The sequence below is a fragment of the Mercenaria mercenaria genome, chromosome 17 (genome assembly GCF_021730395.1).
Source record: "Mercenaria mercenaria strain notata chromosome 17, MADL_Memer_1, whole genome shotgun sequence".
NCBI classification, from domain to species: Eukaryota; Metazoa; Mollusca; class Bivalvia; order Venerida; family Veneridae; genus Mercenaria; species Mercenaria mercenaria.
In genome coordinates this window covers 68,923,238-68,938,182 of record NC_069377.1, presented here as the reverse complement: position 1 = coordinate 68,938,182, position 14,945 = coordinate 68,923,238, and the positions used below count along the sequence as shown (strand labels likewise).

General features: G+C 35.8%; 1 protein-coding gene across 1 annotated transcript in view; it reads left to right on the top strand.

Moving 5' to 3' along the window:
* The first annotated feature begins 1,959 nt into the window (after positions 1-1,959).
* The window catches only part of LOC123537383 (F-box only protein 47-like), a 54,949-nt gene continuing 41,963 nt past the window's right edge, over positions 1,960-14,945 (top strand). Inside the window, exons 1-4 of the mRNA XM_053527895.1 lie at positions 1,960-1,966; positions 2,514-2,693; positions 3,473-3,549; positions 3,954-4,143. Of these exons, the coding sequence (XP_053383870.1) occupies positions 1,960-1,966; positions 2,514-2,693; positions 3,473-3,549; positions 3,954-4,143 (454 nt within the window). The remainder of the gene's footprint in view (positions 1,967-2,513; positions 2,694-3,472; positions 3,550-3,953; positions 4,144-14,945) is intronic.

The window sequence follows — 14,945 nt, the reverse complement described above, 5'->3', positions numbered from 1 at the left end:
TCAAATAACGCGGAATTAAGGAAATTATTCAAGGTAAGATAATTTTTTGAAAAGTCAAAGGAGAATGTACAAGTTAATGTAATATAGAGCGCTCTAAATCCCTACTGTTTAGTTGATCAAATTAAAGCTGTCAGCGACCATTATAATTGCTTTCAAACTTCTCTGTATCAGAAGACAGAGGCGAAATTATGCCATGTGTATTCGAGTAAAGTGTCAACATGCTGTACCACAATAGGCTGTTAGTGGATGAATAACAAAAATTCGGCGACTTGAATTTCACTCATGTCGACCTCTAGCTAAAGCCCTGCTTTGAAAAATAAAACCAGTGTTCGCGTTCGCCGGAGACTCCATCTTACTTTCGGTTTGCAATGCAAGAAGTACCTGGACTGTTTCCATATAATTTACATCGATAAGTAGAGATTTTGATCAGTACGCTAAACCAGTCTGAATACGTCACTGAATGACTACAGGCTACGTCACTCTGTGTTATTTTTAGAAAATAATGCTGCTGAAAATGAAATTGGGATTCCGACATCGTGATTAGTATTTGTTGTCTTTAAATTAAAACATTCAGTTCCGTTTTTACTTTGCGTCCCATGTACGCAGTGGTCTTGAAAAATTTGCGTACCAACCAAATTTGTTGCGTATTTAGATACTTTTACGCCGTAAACGCGAACACTGCCTCTTGTTCATGTCTTTGGTATGACGTCACCATGGAGCAAACCCACTACCTTCCACTCTCTAAGTGGGCACTCTAGCACTAGGCTACGAAGGCGGTGATAGGTGGATTGAGTTCATTTTTAGTACACGGGTATTTAATCATAAGGTTTACAGGTCTAGGATGATTTTGATGACATTTCACTACTTTTTGCCAGAGTTATGGCCCATTTTAACAAATTTTCAGTCAGGGTTAGAATTTAACAGTTTTTTGCACTTGCAAATTTTTGCGAGTACAAAAACTTTCAATTCGCTATTTATAAATTGTAGTCGCAATTTGTTCAACCGTTTTTTCTACGTACAAGGCTCTGTCCTCAATAACAGTACCGGTAAGCGTCAGTAGTACAAAACATGTTTTTTTCCATCTAGTATCTTGCGCGCACATACCGGTAGTTACCGTGTTGCATAATCAAAATCTGCAAACAGTCCGTGCGCTGTAAAAACATCATCAGTAGGTGCGTACTTAGTTTAACATCATCATTAAATACGTATTTACAGCAGATCGAAACTGAAAGTTAAAGAAATTAAAACCATCGTAATTTCTACTTGAGATTTTGCACTCGCAAAATTTTGCGAGTTTGGGCAAAAGTCACTCGCATTTTGCGAGTATGCAAGCTTAAATTCAAACCCTGTCAGTGTCCGTTCCATAATTCTTGAAAGGATGAATTGATCAGATTCATGTTTGGTAGACAGGTATATGATTATAAAATGTAGGATAAGTTCGATTTCGCTTACAATCCATCAGTTGAAAATTGTTGGTAGCTCTTCTTGCAGGGTGAGTTGCTTTAAAAGAATTTGTTGAACCCTGCCTGTTATGGACATCTCTCACATTCGTTCAAATGATTACCCTTGGCCGCTTTTAGAGGCCTGCACATTGTTAATAGAAAAACATTTGAACACTCTTAGTCTTTAATGAACCACTAGATGGATCTTTTTCAAACTTGGTCAGAAGCAAGTCTGAAGGTCCTTCGCAAATAAGTGACTAAGGCCAATTTGGGTATTGTTTTAGTTTAATGTCTTTGGTCATATGGCCAGTTTCCAGCTTTTCCAGTGTTCTTGGCATTATTTCAATACAGCTGTATGGCTTCCTCACATGAAACATTTCTACACCACGAGGGAGGTTTCAAACCCGTAGCAGTGTGGGGCAAGTGATTCAAAGTCAGTGCCCTTAACCTTCTGGCCATGGACACACTTTTGATTGAAATACATAAATTGATTTTTATCTGTTCGGCTTTAATAAATATGTGGAGTAAGGAAAAGAAACTAAAAAGAATAACTTTAAACCATTTCATTCGCTGTAATATTCTTTACAGAATATGGTAGACAGGAAGTAAAGTAAAACACTGCTTGCTTGGGCATCAGTAGCTCAAAGCAATTCTTGTCTTAGGACACTTTCCTTAATATATTTTTTATGTTAGATTGCTCAAATCCAGGGATTGCTTGACCATTTTGCTCATCCACTTGTAACTTGGAGAGATTGGTGCTGCCCCCTCCATCCCCCCACAGGCCACAAAAAATGCCAAACAAAATAAGTCTTGACATTCCTCACACTTATACTGTATATCTATGTCATAGCCCCTATCAAATTTTTTTGTTGTTCTTACATTTCTCACACATTTTGCATCAATTGCACTTTCTCCTGTCTGCCTCCCCCAACAACAAAACACAAAGATGAAAATATCGGTACAATTTTCTATTGCATTCACTATCACCTGTCATTTTCACTTCCATGTTGGTAAACATTTTCAAATAGTCAAGCGCACTGTCCTGACAGCTTTTGTTCTTCTGCTTTTCAGTTGAAGACTTGAGCATTCTTACCATTTCATCAAAAGCATTCAGAGATTTGATAGAAGGTTATTTCAGTTTCTATCCAGTGTTGAAGAAAGACTTGGTGAACAGATTACATGTGCAGAGCATGTACCTACCAACACCTGTATCAAAACAATGTGATGTTCTTAACACTTTTTCCAGATTAGGTAATTAATCTGTAATAAATTTGTTCATTATGCTTCCCCCTGTCCCCACTTTGAAGAACTTTATAGGGATGGTTGTCAGAGATCTGTAGATGACATTATATTAAGGTCAGTAGGTTGAAGGTCAAGGTCACGTGCCTTGTTACTGAAAATTGTTTCCACTCAATAACTAAAGAATGTACAGACATCAAACTCCTAGGATGTTTGTCTGTGGTCAATAAAAGACCCCTTAATTGTTTTGGGAATCAATCAGCTGAAGGTCAAGGTCAGTGAGACATCTGGACTGAAAACGGTTTTGGGGTAATAGATGTCAAACTTCACTGGATGGTTGCCTGCGGTCAGTTAGTGAGCCTAAATATTTTGGGGGTCAGTAGGTGAAGCTTGAGACTGAGAACAGTTTCCACATAATAACTTGAGAATGCTTTGGCATTGAGTCTACAAACTTCATAGGATATTTGCCTGTGGTTAATAGTAAATTGCTCCTAGTGTTAGGGGTCAGAACATCCAAAAGATCAAGGTTGTAGTTACTGAAAATGGGACAGACCAACATGTTTTACAAACGGCTCTTGTTTATTGTTGGTAATCATATATGACATTACAAGCATAACTATAGTTTTAGACTGACATAATGCATTTACTTGTTAAAGATATTCATTGTAAAATCATCCACTATGACCAAATCATTCATAGTTCAGACAATTTTTACATTTAGTATATTTCTCTTTAATTTAATAGACTTAACTATTTACCAAAAATATATACATATTTTTAATATATTACAGGATTGTTGTTGAAAAGATCGACCTGTTTGTATGCAACAAAAGAAAGGCTAAAATTCATTAATGAGGTTCTCACAAAGGTATACATATATTCTGTATATTTCTAAAGCATGAAATGAGTTTTGATATTACTTGTATTACAGCATTTAAATAATCTTATTTTGTTGAAGTCATCATGACATTGTGATAAAATAAATGTTCAAAGAAATCCTTTTCAAATACCACTACATTTTTAGATACCTATATGCATATTATTTAAAGTGAACAGTGCAGCCTCTGCATAGCAACACCACTCATGGAAGATAGATATTGGTTTATATACACAGGTTTTTGCTTTGTAAAGGTTAATTTTCTAAAATGGTATTAGGCAGAAAGAATTTATCTGGTCTTGAAAAAGAGGGATTTGCTCTTGAACTAAACTACCTAACTCTTGTGCCAGATTTCCACTTAAATAGAATTAGTGTTGTTGTTGTTATTGTTGTAGTTATTGTGCACAAATTCTATGGAATGTTGTGAGGATCTGAACAAATGTATGGCAATGACATGTTTCGGCAAGTTTTTACACACTGTAATAGCAGGCTGGGATGACTGTGAATGTATCAGAGCTTATGATGCCATCTGCAATCACTCTTGCCTTCTGAAAAATGTCAAACTTGTCATGACTTCAAAATCAGGTATGTTGTACATAATAAGTAAATTAACCTTTAGCCTGCTGGCAGTTAGTGATTCTGCCTCTGCGACCAGTGCAGACCAAGATCAGCCTTGCACATCCATGCAGGCTGATCATGGTCTGCACTGTTCCCTATTCAGTCAGTAAATTTTCAGTGAACACCCCTTCGAATAATGAATGGTATTGCCAAAATTGAATAATGGACAAGTTCATTATAGAAATCTAGCAGGGTAAAGGTTAAGGATATTAGCTGAATGGAAGAGTGTGTTATTTCATGTTTTATATTTTATATAGAGAACAGTATACATATCAGTTAAATAAAGCACTGACATCTTAAGTTAACCTGATTTGTTCCTGCATCTTTCTCATTTTGATACACCTGTGATACAGGACATATGGGAGCATCTGGTTTGTGGGCAGCATCCACTTAAGTTGTCTACTCCCTAACTTGAGCAGATGCTATTCAACGTTCACCAAACTTAGTTACAATGTTGATGGGCATTATGTCTTAGCCAAATTGATAACCAGCTGAATTGTCTCAGTGGCTCTGAAGTTACCGCCTTTGATTTACTCAAAATTGCAAAAACTGGCTCTCTATCTGGAGTAGTTTTGATCCAGTGTTCGCTTCACTAAGTCACAATGTTAATTGGTATAATATAAGGCCAAGTTCAGTAACCATATAGATTGTATCAGTAGCTCTGGAATTAAAGGTCCATTTCTAAGGGAAAGTGAGTTGGCAATTTTTTTCATAGCCAGTGCATAGACTTCTGCAAGACACTAAATAATGAAGATTGGCAGGTCAAAATTTACAGAAGGTCTTTGGAACTCAAAGAAATGTATGTGTATTATGTTGAAATTTCAATGAATCGACAGAATGACCCCCCAGGTCTTTTTAACTTTCTTCATACTTCATAGAAAAATAATTGTACATATACTTCGATTTATTTCGAATTTCTACATACCAACTTTCATTTTCCAATAAAATGATATAGTTTCTGTGCTTTTTAAAAGAAATTAAAATGTTCACTTTCCTTAGTATTGGACCTTTAAGGCCCTTGAAATTCTTAAAAATTGAAAAAAGGAATGACAGTGTCCACTCCTTAAAGGGTCCTCTCCCTGACTTTAACAGTTTTTATCCAATGTTCATCAAACTTGGTCTCAATGCTAATGGGCATAATATTTTTGCCAAGTTAGATAAAGTCTTTCTGGCAGTTTAGCCCTTGGATGACTCAAAATTGTGAAAATCATGGCCACCACTGAAAATTGTTACCTTTCAATAACTAAAGAACATATTTGACTATAGTTGTCAGGGCTCACACTGGCCTTCAAAAAATAATAACCAACTTTTGAACCTACAAAAAAAATAATAGCCAAGATTTATATGAACCTTTGCGTGCAGTTTTTGTCAAGCCAGCTTGTGGAAGTGACGACATGTTCAAATGGCTGTTTGGTGTGTGACCGTCTGGCTGGATTTGTTTGTCCGGATGTTAATTTTGACATGCATGGAGCAGCCTTGTTAGCTCACCTGAGCAATGCTCAGGTGAGTTTTTCTGATTGCTCGATGTCAGGCGTCCGTCGTCTGTCGTCTGTCAACATTTAGCTTGTGTATGCGATAGAGGCTGTATTTTTCAATTAATCTTCATGAATATTGGTCAGAATGATAACCTTGATGAAATCTAGGCCGAGTTCGAAAATGGGTCATCTCAGGTCAAAAACTAGGTCACTAGGTCAAATCAAAGAAAAACCTTGTGTATGCGATAGAGGCTGTATTTTTCAATTAATCTTCATGAATATTGGTCAGAATAATAACCTTGATGAAATCTAGGCCGAGTTCGAAAATGGGTCATCTCAGGTCAAAAACTAGGTCACTAGGTCAAATCAAAGAAAAACCTTGTGTATGCGATAGAGGCTGTATTTATCAATTGATCTTCATGAATATTGGTCAGAATGATTGCCTTGATAAAATCTAGGCCGAGTTCAAAAACGGGTCATCTCCGGTCAAAAACTAGGTCACTAGGTCAAATCAAAGAAAAACCTTGTGTATGCGATAGAGGCTGTATTTTTCAATTATTCTTCATGACTATTGGTCAGAATGATAACCTTAATGAAATCTAGGCCGAGTTTGAAAATGGGTCATCTCAGGTCAAAAACTAGGTCACTAGGTCAAATCAAAGAAAAACATTGTGTATGCAATAGAGGCTGTATTTTTCAATTGATCTTCATGAATATTGGTCAGAATGATTGCCTTGATGAAATCTAGGCTGAGTTCCAAACTGGGTCATCTTGGTTCAAAAACTAGGTCACTAGGTAAAATCAAAGAAAAACCTTGTGTATGCGATAGAGGCGGTATTTTTCAATTGATCTTCATGAATTTTGGTCAGAATGATTACCTTGATGAAATCTAGGCCGAGTTCGAAAATGGGTCATCTGGGGTCAAAAACTAGGTCACTAGGTCAAATCAAGGAAAAACCTTGTGTATGCAATAGAGGCTGTATTTTTCAACTGATCTTCATGAAATTTAGCCAGAATGATTACCTTGATAAAATCTAGGCCGAGTTCGAAAATGGGTCATCTGGGGTCAAAAACTAGGTCACTTGGTCAAATCAAAGAAAAACATTGTGTAGGCAAAAGAGGATGTATTTTTCAATTGATCTTCATGAAATTTGGTCAGAGTGATTGCCTTGATGAAATCTAGGTCGAGTTTGAATATAGGTTATCTGAGGTCAAAAACTAGGTCACTAGGTCAAATTAAAGAAAAATCTTGTGTATGCGATAGAGACTGTTTGTTTTTTCAATTGATTTTTATGAAATTTGGTCAGGATGATTGCCTTAATGAAATCTAGGTCGAATATGAATATGGGTCATCTGAGGTAAAAAACTAGGTCACTTGGTCAAATCAAAGAAAAAACTTGTGTATGTGATAGAGGCTGTATTTTTCAGTTGATCTTCATGAATTTTGGTCAGAATGATTGCCTTGATAAAATCTAGGTCGAGTTTGAACATGGGTCATCTAGGGTCAAAAACTAGGTCATATCTAAGAAAATGCTTGTTTTATCGCAAGAGACCAATTTTTTGGTCCAATCTTAATGAAAATTGGTCAGAATATTTGTTTCCATGAAATCACTAGGTCAAACATGTTTTACACTGTTATGGTGTGTTTCTTAGGTGAGCGACCTAGGGCCATCTTGGCCCTCTTGTTTATATTTGGCATAAATGTTAGCCTCAAAGAGAGGGAGTGTCATATGCAGGTTTCTATCTCAAAGGTAAAGGTCACAGTTGGAGGTCAAAGATCATATCAGATCTTGTCCAGCCAATAACTTTGACCTGCATTGAGGAATCTTGTTTGTATTTTGCATAAATGTTTAACTCGTGAAACAGTGTGTCATGTGCAAACCCCAGCTTCCTATTTCAAAGGTCAAGGTCACAGAAGTCAGCGGAAATTTTAGAGCTTTTCCAGGCCATAACTTTGATAAGTATGGAGCAATCTTTTTTTTATCTGCCCAGAGGGATGTATTATGTTATACCCCCGGTGTCCATCCATCCGTCCGTCTGTTAGCAATTTCATGTCTCTGTAAGTCTTGAACCCCTTGAAGGATTTCAAAGAAACTTTACACAAATGTTTACCACACAGAGACGATGTGCAGAGTGTAAGTTTTGGATGTCTCACTTCAAGGTCAAGGTCACAGGAGTCAAAGGTCATATCAGTTTGTTTCGTGTCTGCTCTGTTACTCTGGAAGTGCTCAAAGGATTTCAAAAATACTTGGCACAAATGTTCACCACACCGAGACGATGTGCAGAGCGCATGTTTCAGATCACTTGCTTCAAAGTCAAGGTCACACTTAGGGGTCAAAGGTCATATATGACTGCTTTGTTTATATTGCTCTGCATTGCAGTGCTCTTGTTTTTATATGGCAGATCCCTCAGGTGAGTTTTTGTGATTGCTCGATGTCCAGCGTCTGTCGTCTGTCTGTCTGTCTGTTGTCTGTCTGTCAACATTTAGCTTGTGTATGTGATAGAGGCTGTATTTTTCAACTGATCAAAATGAAATTTTGTCACTACCTTGATGAAATCTAGGCCAAGTTTGTAAATGGATCGTATGGGGTCAAAAATAAGGTCACTAGGTCAAATCAAAGGAAAACCTTTTGTATGCGATAGAGGCTTTATTTTTCAATTGATCTTCATAAATTTTGGTCAGAATAATAACCTTTATAAAGTCTAGGCCAGGTTTGAAAATTGGCCATCTGTGGTTAAAAAGTAGGTCACTAGGTCCAATCAAAGAAAAACCTTGTGTATGCAATAGAGGCTGTATTTATCAATTGATCTTCATGAAATTTAGCCAGAATGATTGCTTTGATGAAATCTAGGTCAAGTTTGAATGAGTCATCTTGGGTCAAAAACTAGAACACTAGGTCAAATCAAAGAAAAACTTTGTGTATGCAATAGAGGCTGTATTTTTCAATCTTCACCAGCTAGGGTTAAAAAGTAGGTCACTAGGTCAAATCGAAGAAAAACCTTGTGTATGTGATAGAGGATGTATTTTTCAATTGATCTTTATGAAATTTGGTCAGAATGATTGCCTTGATGAAATCTAGGTCAAGTTTGAATATGGGTTATCTGGGGTCAAAAAGTAGGTCACTAGGTCATATCAAAGAAAATACTTGTTTAAACTCAAGAGACATTTTTGGTCCAATCCTAATGAAAATTAGCCAGAATATTTGTTTCCATTAAATCACTAGGTCAAACATGTTTACACTGTTATGGTGTGTTTCTCAGGTAAGTGACCTAGGGCCATCTTGGCCCTCTTGTTCAATTTATCTTCATGAAATTTGGTTAAGAAAAACTAGGTCGTCAAGTCATATCAAAGAAAATTCTTGTTTAAACTCAAGATACCACATTTTTGGTCCAATCCTAATGAAAATTGGCCAGAATATTTGTTTGCATGAAATCAATAGGTCAGACATGTTTACACTTTTATGGTGTGTTACTCAGGTGAGCGACCTAGGGCCATCTTGGCCCTTTTGTTTTGTGGACTTAGACTTTTTTTTTAATTTTCAGTCCGTCCGTCCGTCAACAATTTCTTGTCTGCATGATAGTGGTTTCATTTATGATTTTATTTTAACCAAACTTGCACACAACTTGTATCACCATAAGATCTCGGTTCCTTTCTTAAACTAGCCAGATCCCATTATGGGTTCCAGAGTTATGGCCCCTGAAAGGGCCAAAATTAGCTATTTTGACCTTGTCTGCACAATAGCAGCTTTATTTATAACTTGATTTTTACCAAACTTGCACACAACTTGTATCACCATAAGATCTTGGTTCCTTTCTTGAACTGGCCAGATTCCTATATGGGTTCCAGAGTTATGGCCCCTGAAAGGGCCAGACTTGGCTATTTTGACCTTGTCTGCACAATAGCAGCTTCATTTATGATTTGAATTTAATCAAACTTGCACAAAACTTGTGTCACCATAAGATCTTGGTTCCTTTTTTAAACCAGCCAGATCCCTTAATAGGTTCCAGAGTTATGGCCCCTGAAAGGGCCAAAATTAGCTATTTTGACCTTATCTGCACAATAGCAGCTTCATTTATGATTTGATTTTAACCAAACTTGCACACAACTTGTATTACCACAAGATCTTGGTTCCTGTCTTGAACTGGTCAGATTCCATCATGGGTTCCAGAGTTATGGCCCCTTAAAGGTCCAAAATGGCTATTTTGGCTTTTGCAGCCATAAAGATACTTCATTTATGGTTTTATTTGATACAAACTTCCAAAATATCTTCAACAACAATAAATCTTGGATTCCATGACAAATCAGATCCAGTCGTAGGTTCCAGAGTTATTTTATATCTGATTACCTCCCCTGATTGTAATCAAAATGGATTTATATCAGTAAGTACTTATAGGACTTATTTGAAATTTCATTATTGTCATTAGTTGGACTGAGCCAATCAGGGTAGATAACTATGGACTGATTTTATGTCAAATTACCTCCCTTTATTTCAAATTAAAATGGGTATATCTCTGTAACTAATGAAGATACTGATCTGAAATTTCATTTATGTCAACAGATTTATTTGGCAGATCCTTCTTTTGTTCACTTACAATCATTTTTTTTTTTATTACTTCCCTTTTACGTTACTATAAATTGCTTATTTTTAGTAACTTTTTTATTATTGGCCGTAGGGAAAAACCGAGACCACTTTTCTGTGGTTCAACATGGATTGTACCTCCAATTTTTAGGTGTATTTTGACATATCTGTACCTTGTAAGAATTTTTTTTTCTTTGGTTAAATTTCTTCCCTTTGTTATACCCCCACCAAACATGTTTGAGGGGGGTATATAGGAGTCAGTTTTGTCGCGTCCCGTCCCGTCGCGTCCCGAAATCTATTACATCAGTTATTACCAAATGGATTTGATTCAAAGTTAAAATACATGTTCCACCTTATCACCCACATCATGTGACACAAGGTGCATAACTCTTGACACCAAGTTTTCATGAATTATGTCCCCTTTTACTTAGAATTTAAGGTTAATTTTGTTGTATTTTCACTATATCTCAGTTATTACTAAATGGATTTGATTCAAACTTAAAATAGATGTTCCACCTCATCACCCACATCATGTGACACAAGGTGCATAACTCTGACACCATTGTTTTATGAATTATGCCCCTTTTTACTTAGAATTTAAGGTTGATTTTGAGGTATTTTCACTATATCTCAGTTACTACTGAATAGATTTGATTCAAACTTAAAATAGATGTTCCACTTCATCACCCACATCATGTGCCGACATCATGTGACACAAGGTGCATAACTCTGACACCAAGTTTTCATGAATTATGTCCCCTTTTACTTAGAATTTAAGGTTAATTTTGTTGTATTTTCACTATATCTCAGTTATTACCAAATGGATTTGATTAAAACTTAAAATAGTTGTTCCACCTCATCACCCAGATGATGTGACATAAGGTGCTTAACTCTGACATAAATTTTTTATGAATTATGTCCCCTTTTACTTAAAATTTAAGGTTGATTTTGATGTATTTTCACTATATCTCAATTATTACAAAATGGATTTGATTCAAACTTAAAACAGATGTTCCACCTCATCACCCACATCATGTGACACAAGGTGCATAACTCTGACACCAATTTTTCATGAATTAAGCCCCTTTTTACTTAGAATTTAAGGTTAATTTTGATGTATTTTCACTATATCTCAGTTACTACTGAATGGATTTGATTCAGACTTAAAATAGATGTTCCACCTCATCACCCACATCATGTGACACAAGGTGCATAACTCTGACACTAATTTTTCTTGAATTGTGTCCCCTTTTACCTAGAATTTAAGGTTAATTTTGATGTATTTTCACTATATCTCATTCTGATTGGCTTAGAGCCAAAGGGAAGTAACCTTTTTTTTAACTTTTGTACTGAGTTTCTTCCCCTTAAATTCCAGGAATAAGTCTATTTTTAGAAGTCCTATTTTTAGATTTTCAATATTTTAGGTATTTTTCTAACTTTTTTATTATAAGTCCTTTGTAAAAAGTAAAAACATTTTTCTGTGGTAACATGGGCCGGTAAGACACTTTTTTTGTATTCACTTTTAGTGTATCTCTAATATTAGAGATTTAATATATTTACTAGTATTATACTAGTATTACTTCTATGTGGAAACCTAGGATGAAGTACACCAAAGTATTTTTAAGATTTCTTATGGTTGCCATTCTTCTGTGACAAGACCGTATGGTGGGGGTATGAGTCACTCCTGTGACAGTTCTAGTTGTTCCTGTCCTTTGGACTTAGATATTTTTTCTGAGGACCTTCTTGTCCTCAAGTGCAATGATAACAGGTGAGCGATATAGGGCCATCATGGCCCTCTTGTTTTAAATTTTGCTCCCATCCTCTGATGTAATCCTTCGGGCGTATATTACCCCACTTGGCGGAGCTCTTGTTTTCTTTGGCCAACTCCTTGTACACATTTTGAAAAAATGGATTCCAAGATACACAATATTATCTGAATACAATTTGCTTCAAACTTTTAGTCTTTCACCTTCATCGATGGCTTGGCGCAAAACCGGTCCATCTGACAATTTTTCACAAAATCACTTTTTTGCATATTTGGATAAAGCATGATGAGACACACATTCTCCGAAAAAATTGTGAAAAAAATCTTATTAATTAATTACATAATTTCTAATTAGCAAATAGGTCTATCTGAATCTTATCAAATTTGTAATGCAAAATAGGTCCATCTGCACTTGGTCTTGTTTTGCATTATAATCTGACTTATCTCTTAAAGTCTTTCTGCACTTGGGCTTATTTTACACTGATGTTTTCATAGAAAATGATAATGCTAATGCTAGATTAACCAGTTAGCTGTTTAAAAATACTGGAATGTAAGTTTCAGCTGACAGAAACATACTTAATTAATATATATAGATTTTAAGACCAAAAAATAAGCTTACATATTAGTAATCTGTTATTATAATCTGATTGAGTACCTGATAAGGTAATCAAATGTCACTTAAGTAAAAGTAACAGTGTCATAGTTGCCTTTCATTAAACACATGAAGTGTTGCTTTTTTCTGCCAACTCTTACTGTGATAGAAAGCTTGTCAGTTGAGCATTAGTGCTATATAGTATCTTCTTATCAGATTTTATTTCTCAAAGACAAGCCTGTTGACAAACTATATTGTATAATGTTCATTTCAGACCTAGTCCTTTTTATACTCTACAGTAGCATTTATCTTTTAATATTATCTGTATTTTGAAGTTGAATTATAACTAGAACCTTGAATTTCGACTGTGCAAAATGGCATCAGATAAGGTAAGAATTGTTTTATTGTTCCTTTAATACATATTCTGAATGCTAAGTCAGGATAAAACATGCAAATAGAATCAACTTTTGCATTAATTAATAAGTCATTACCAGTAATATAACCTTAGGAAAAAAAAGAAAATGCTTTCCTTCTTGATAATAATTCAAAATGAATATTAAAGTTTTATTATATTTATGATTTAGTAATATTGTTTACAGATAGATATTTTTTTTATTATAAGTTGTTCTGTTGGGTTTTATAGCTTTAAATCTTTTATTTCATTTCAGTTCAAAATGGAAGTTCAAGCATCTTTGCACCAAGGCGACCAAAGCTTTATGGGTGCAGGCAAACAGTGTACCTGTAACAGCCTTGTTGCCGCCATATACAGCAAAGAAAAACATCCAACAGATTGGATATCATCAGATTTAGACACAATACTTACAGAAGGGGACAAACTGTATCTAAATCTTGAAAAACCAAACGACCATCTCTTGGTATCTGAACTACCAAAAAGTGTGATGTTTCAAAACTCAAAATATCCTGTGGTATTTGATCTACCGTGCTGTGGACACTTGACAGGAAGGATACGGAATATCCCTTTATGACATTGGAAGATTCAGTGCAGAAAGTAGAAGACTTAGCACTACTAACTGTTGGATGCTATACTGTAACAATACTTAAACGAGATGACAAAGTGTTTATGTTCGATCCACACAGTCGCAATGAGCTTGGAATGTCATGTGTTGATGGAAAAGCCATTTTAACCAAACACCAAAGTCTTGTAAATCTGTGCCAATTCATTAGACATCTAGCTGCAACCACATTACCAAAGGTGATTTGGTTTGTTTGAACTAACCCGGATTATTGTTACTTCTGAAGAATCTTATAGTAGTGATGATGACTTTGACGCTTTCTCAACTATCAGTGATGGTGAATACGACTGCACCTTGTATGCTATAAGTGAAAACTTGAAGGACAAAGTAAATGAAATTGAAAAGGAGTTCCATGAGGATTCTCAATCTGAATTTGATTTGTCTTATGCAACTGAAGGAAGTGATCTAAGTAGTGAAAGTGACATCTCCACAGATCAGTCATCCATATACTGAAAAACAGGCTCCCCAGTAGCAAACAGAATGGAAGGTGCTTCTCTAACTTCACCACACAGGGAACAACTATTCAATGACTCATTCATTGATGAAATAATTCTGCAAGGACTTGCAAATGAATCAAGCCTTTCATTAGATCTTTTACAAAGCGTGATTCTGATGATGATATACCACTCAGTTCTGTCAGAGAAAAGCTTGTTGCAACACCTGCAAACAAAACAACCTTAGAATCCAGCTCTTCCCTAGGTAACCGTGGAAGAAAACGTATAAGAAATGAAAGCAACTGGAAGAGAAATATAGCAAAGAAATTAAGAAATAGTGGAAAGTCATACATATCAATGTCTGGAAAAAGTAAGCCAGCCCGTAACCTAAGGAAGGGTTGTGGTGATAGGTGTAAATTCAAATGCCACAAAAACATACATGATGAAATGAGACAGAAGATATTTCATGAATTCTGGAAAACGGGTGATGTTGAGAGACAGAGGGATTATCTTTCATGCTGGGTAACTGTGGGAAAACAAAAAGCGAAAGAACAACAAATGCACGATCAGTTCGGAATATCACCAAGAAGTGGCATTTGAAAGCAGATGGGCAACTTGTACGTGTATGCAAGACATTTTTCCTGGATACTTTAGGCATTAGTCATACAGCAGTTGATACTGCATTGCGCAAAGGACCTAATAAAGAAAACCTTGCAAGTGGAATTTGTTCTCCTGACAAACGTGGTAAGCACACAAACAGAGTAAACAAAATCCGTCCAGAACAGCTTCTGCAAGTAAAAGAACATATTGACTCATTCCCAAAAATAGAATCCCATTATTGCCGTAAAGATCTGAAAAATATTATCTAGAACCAGGGCTTAGTGTTCCT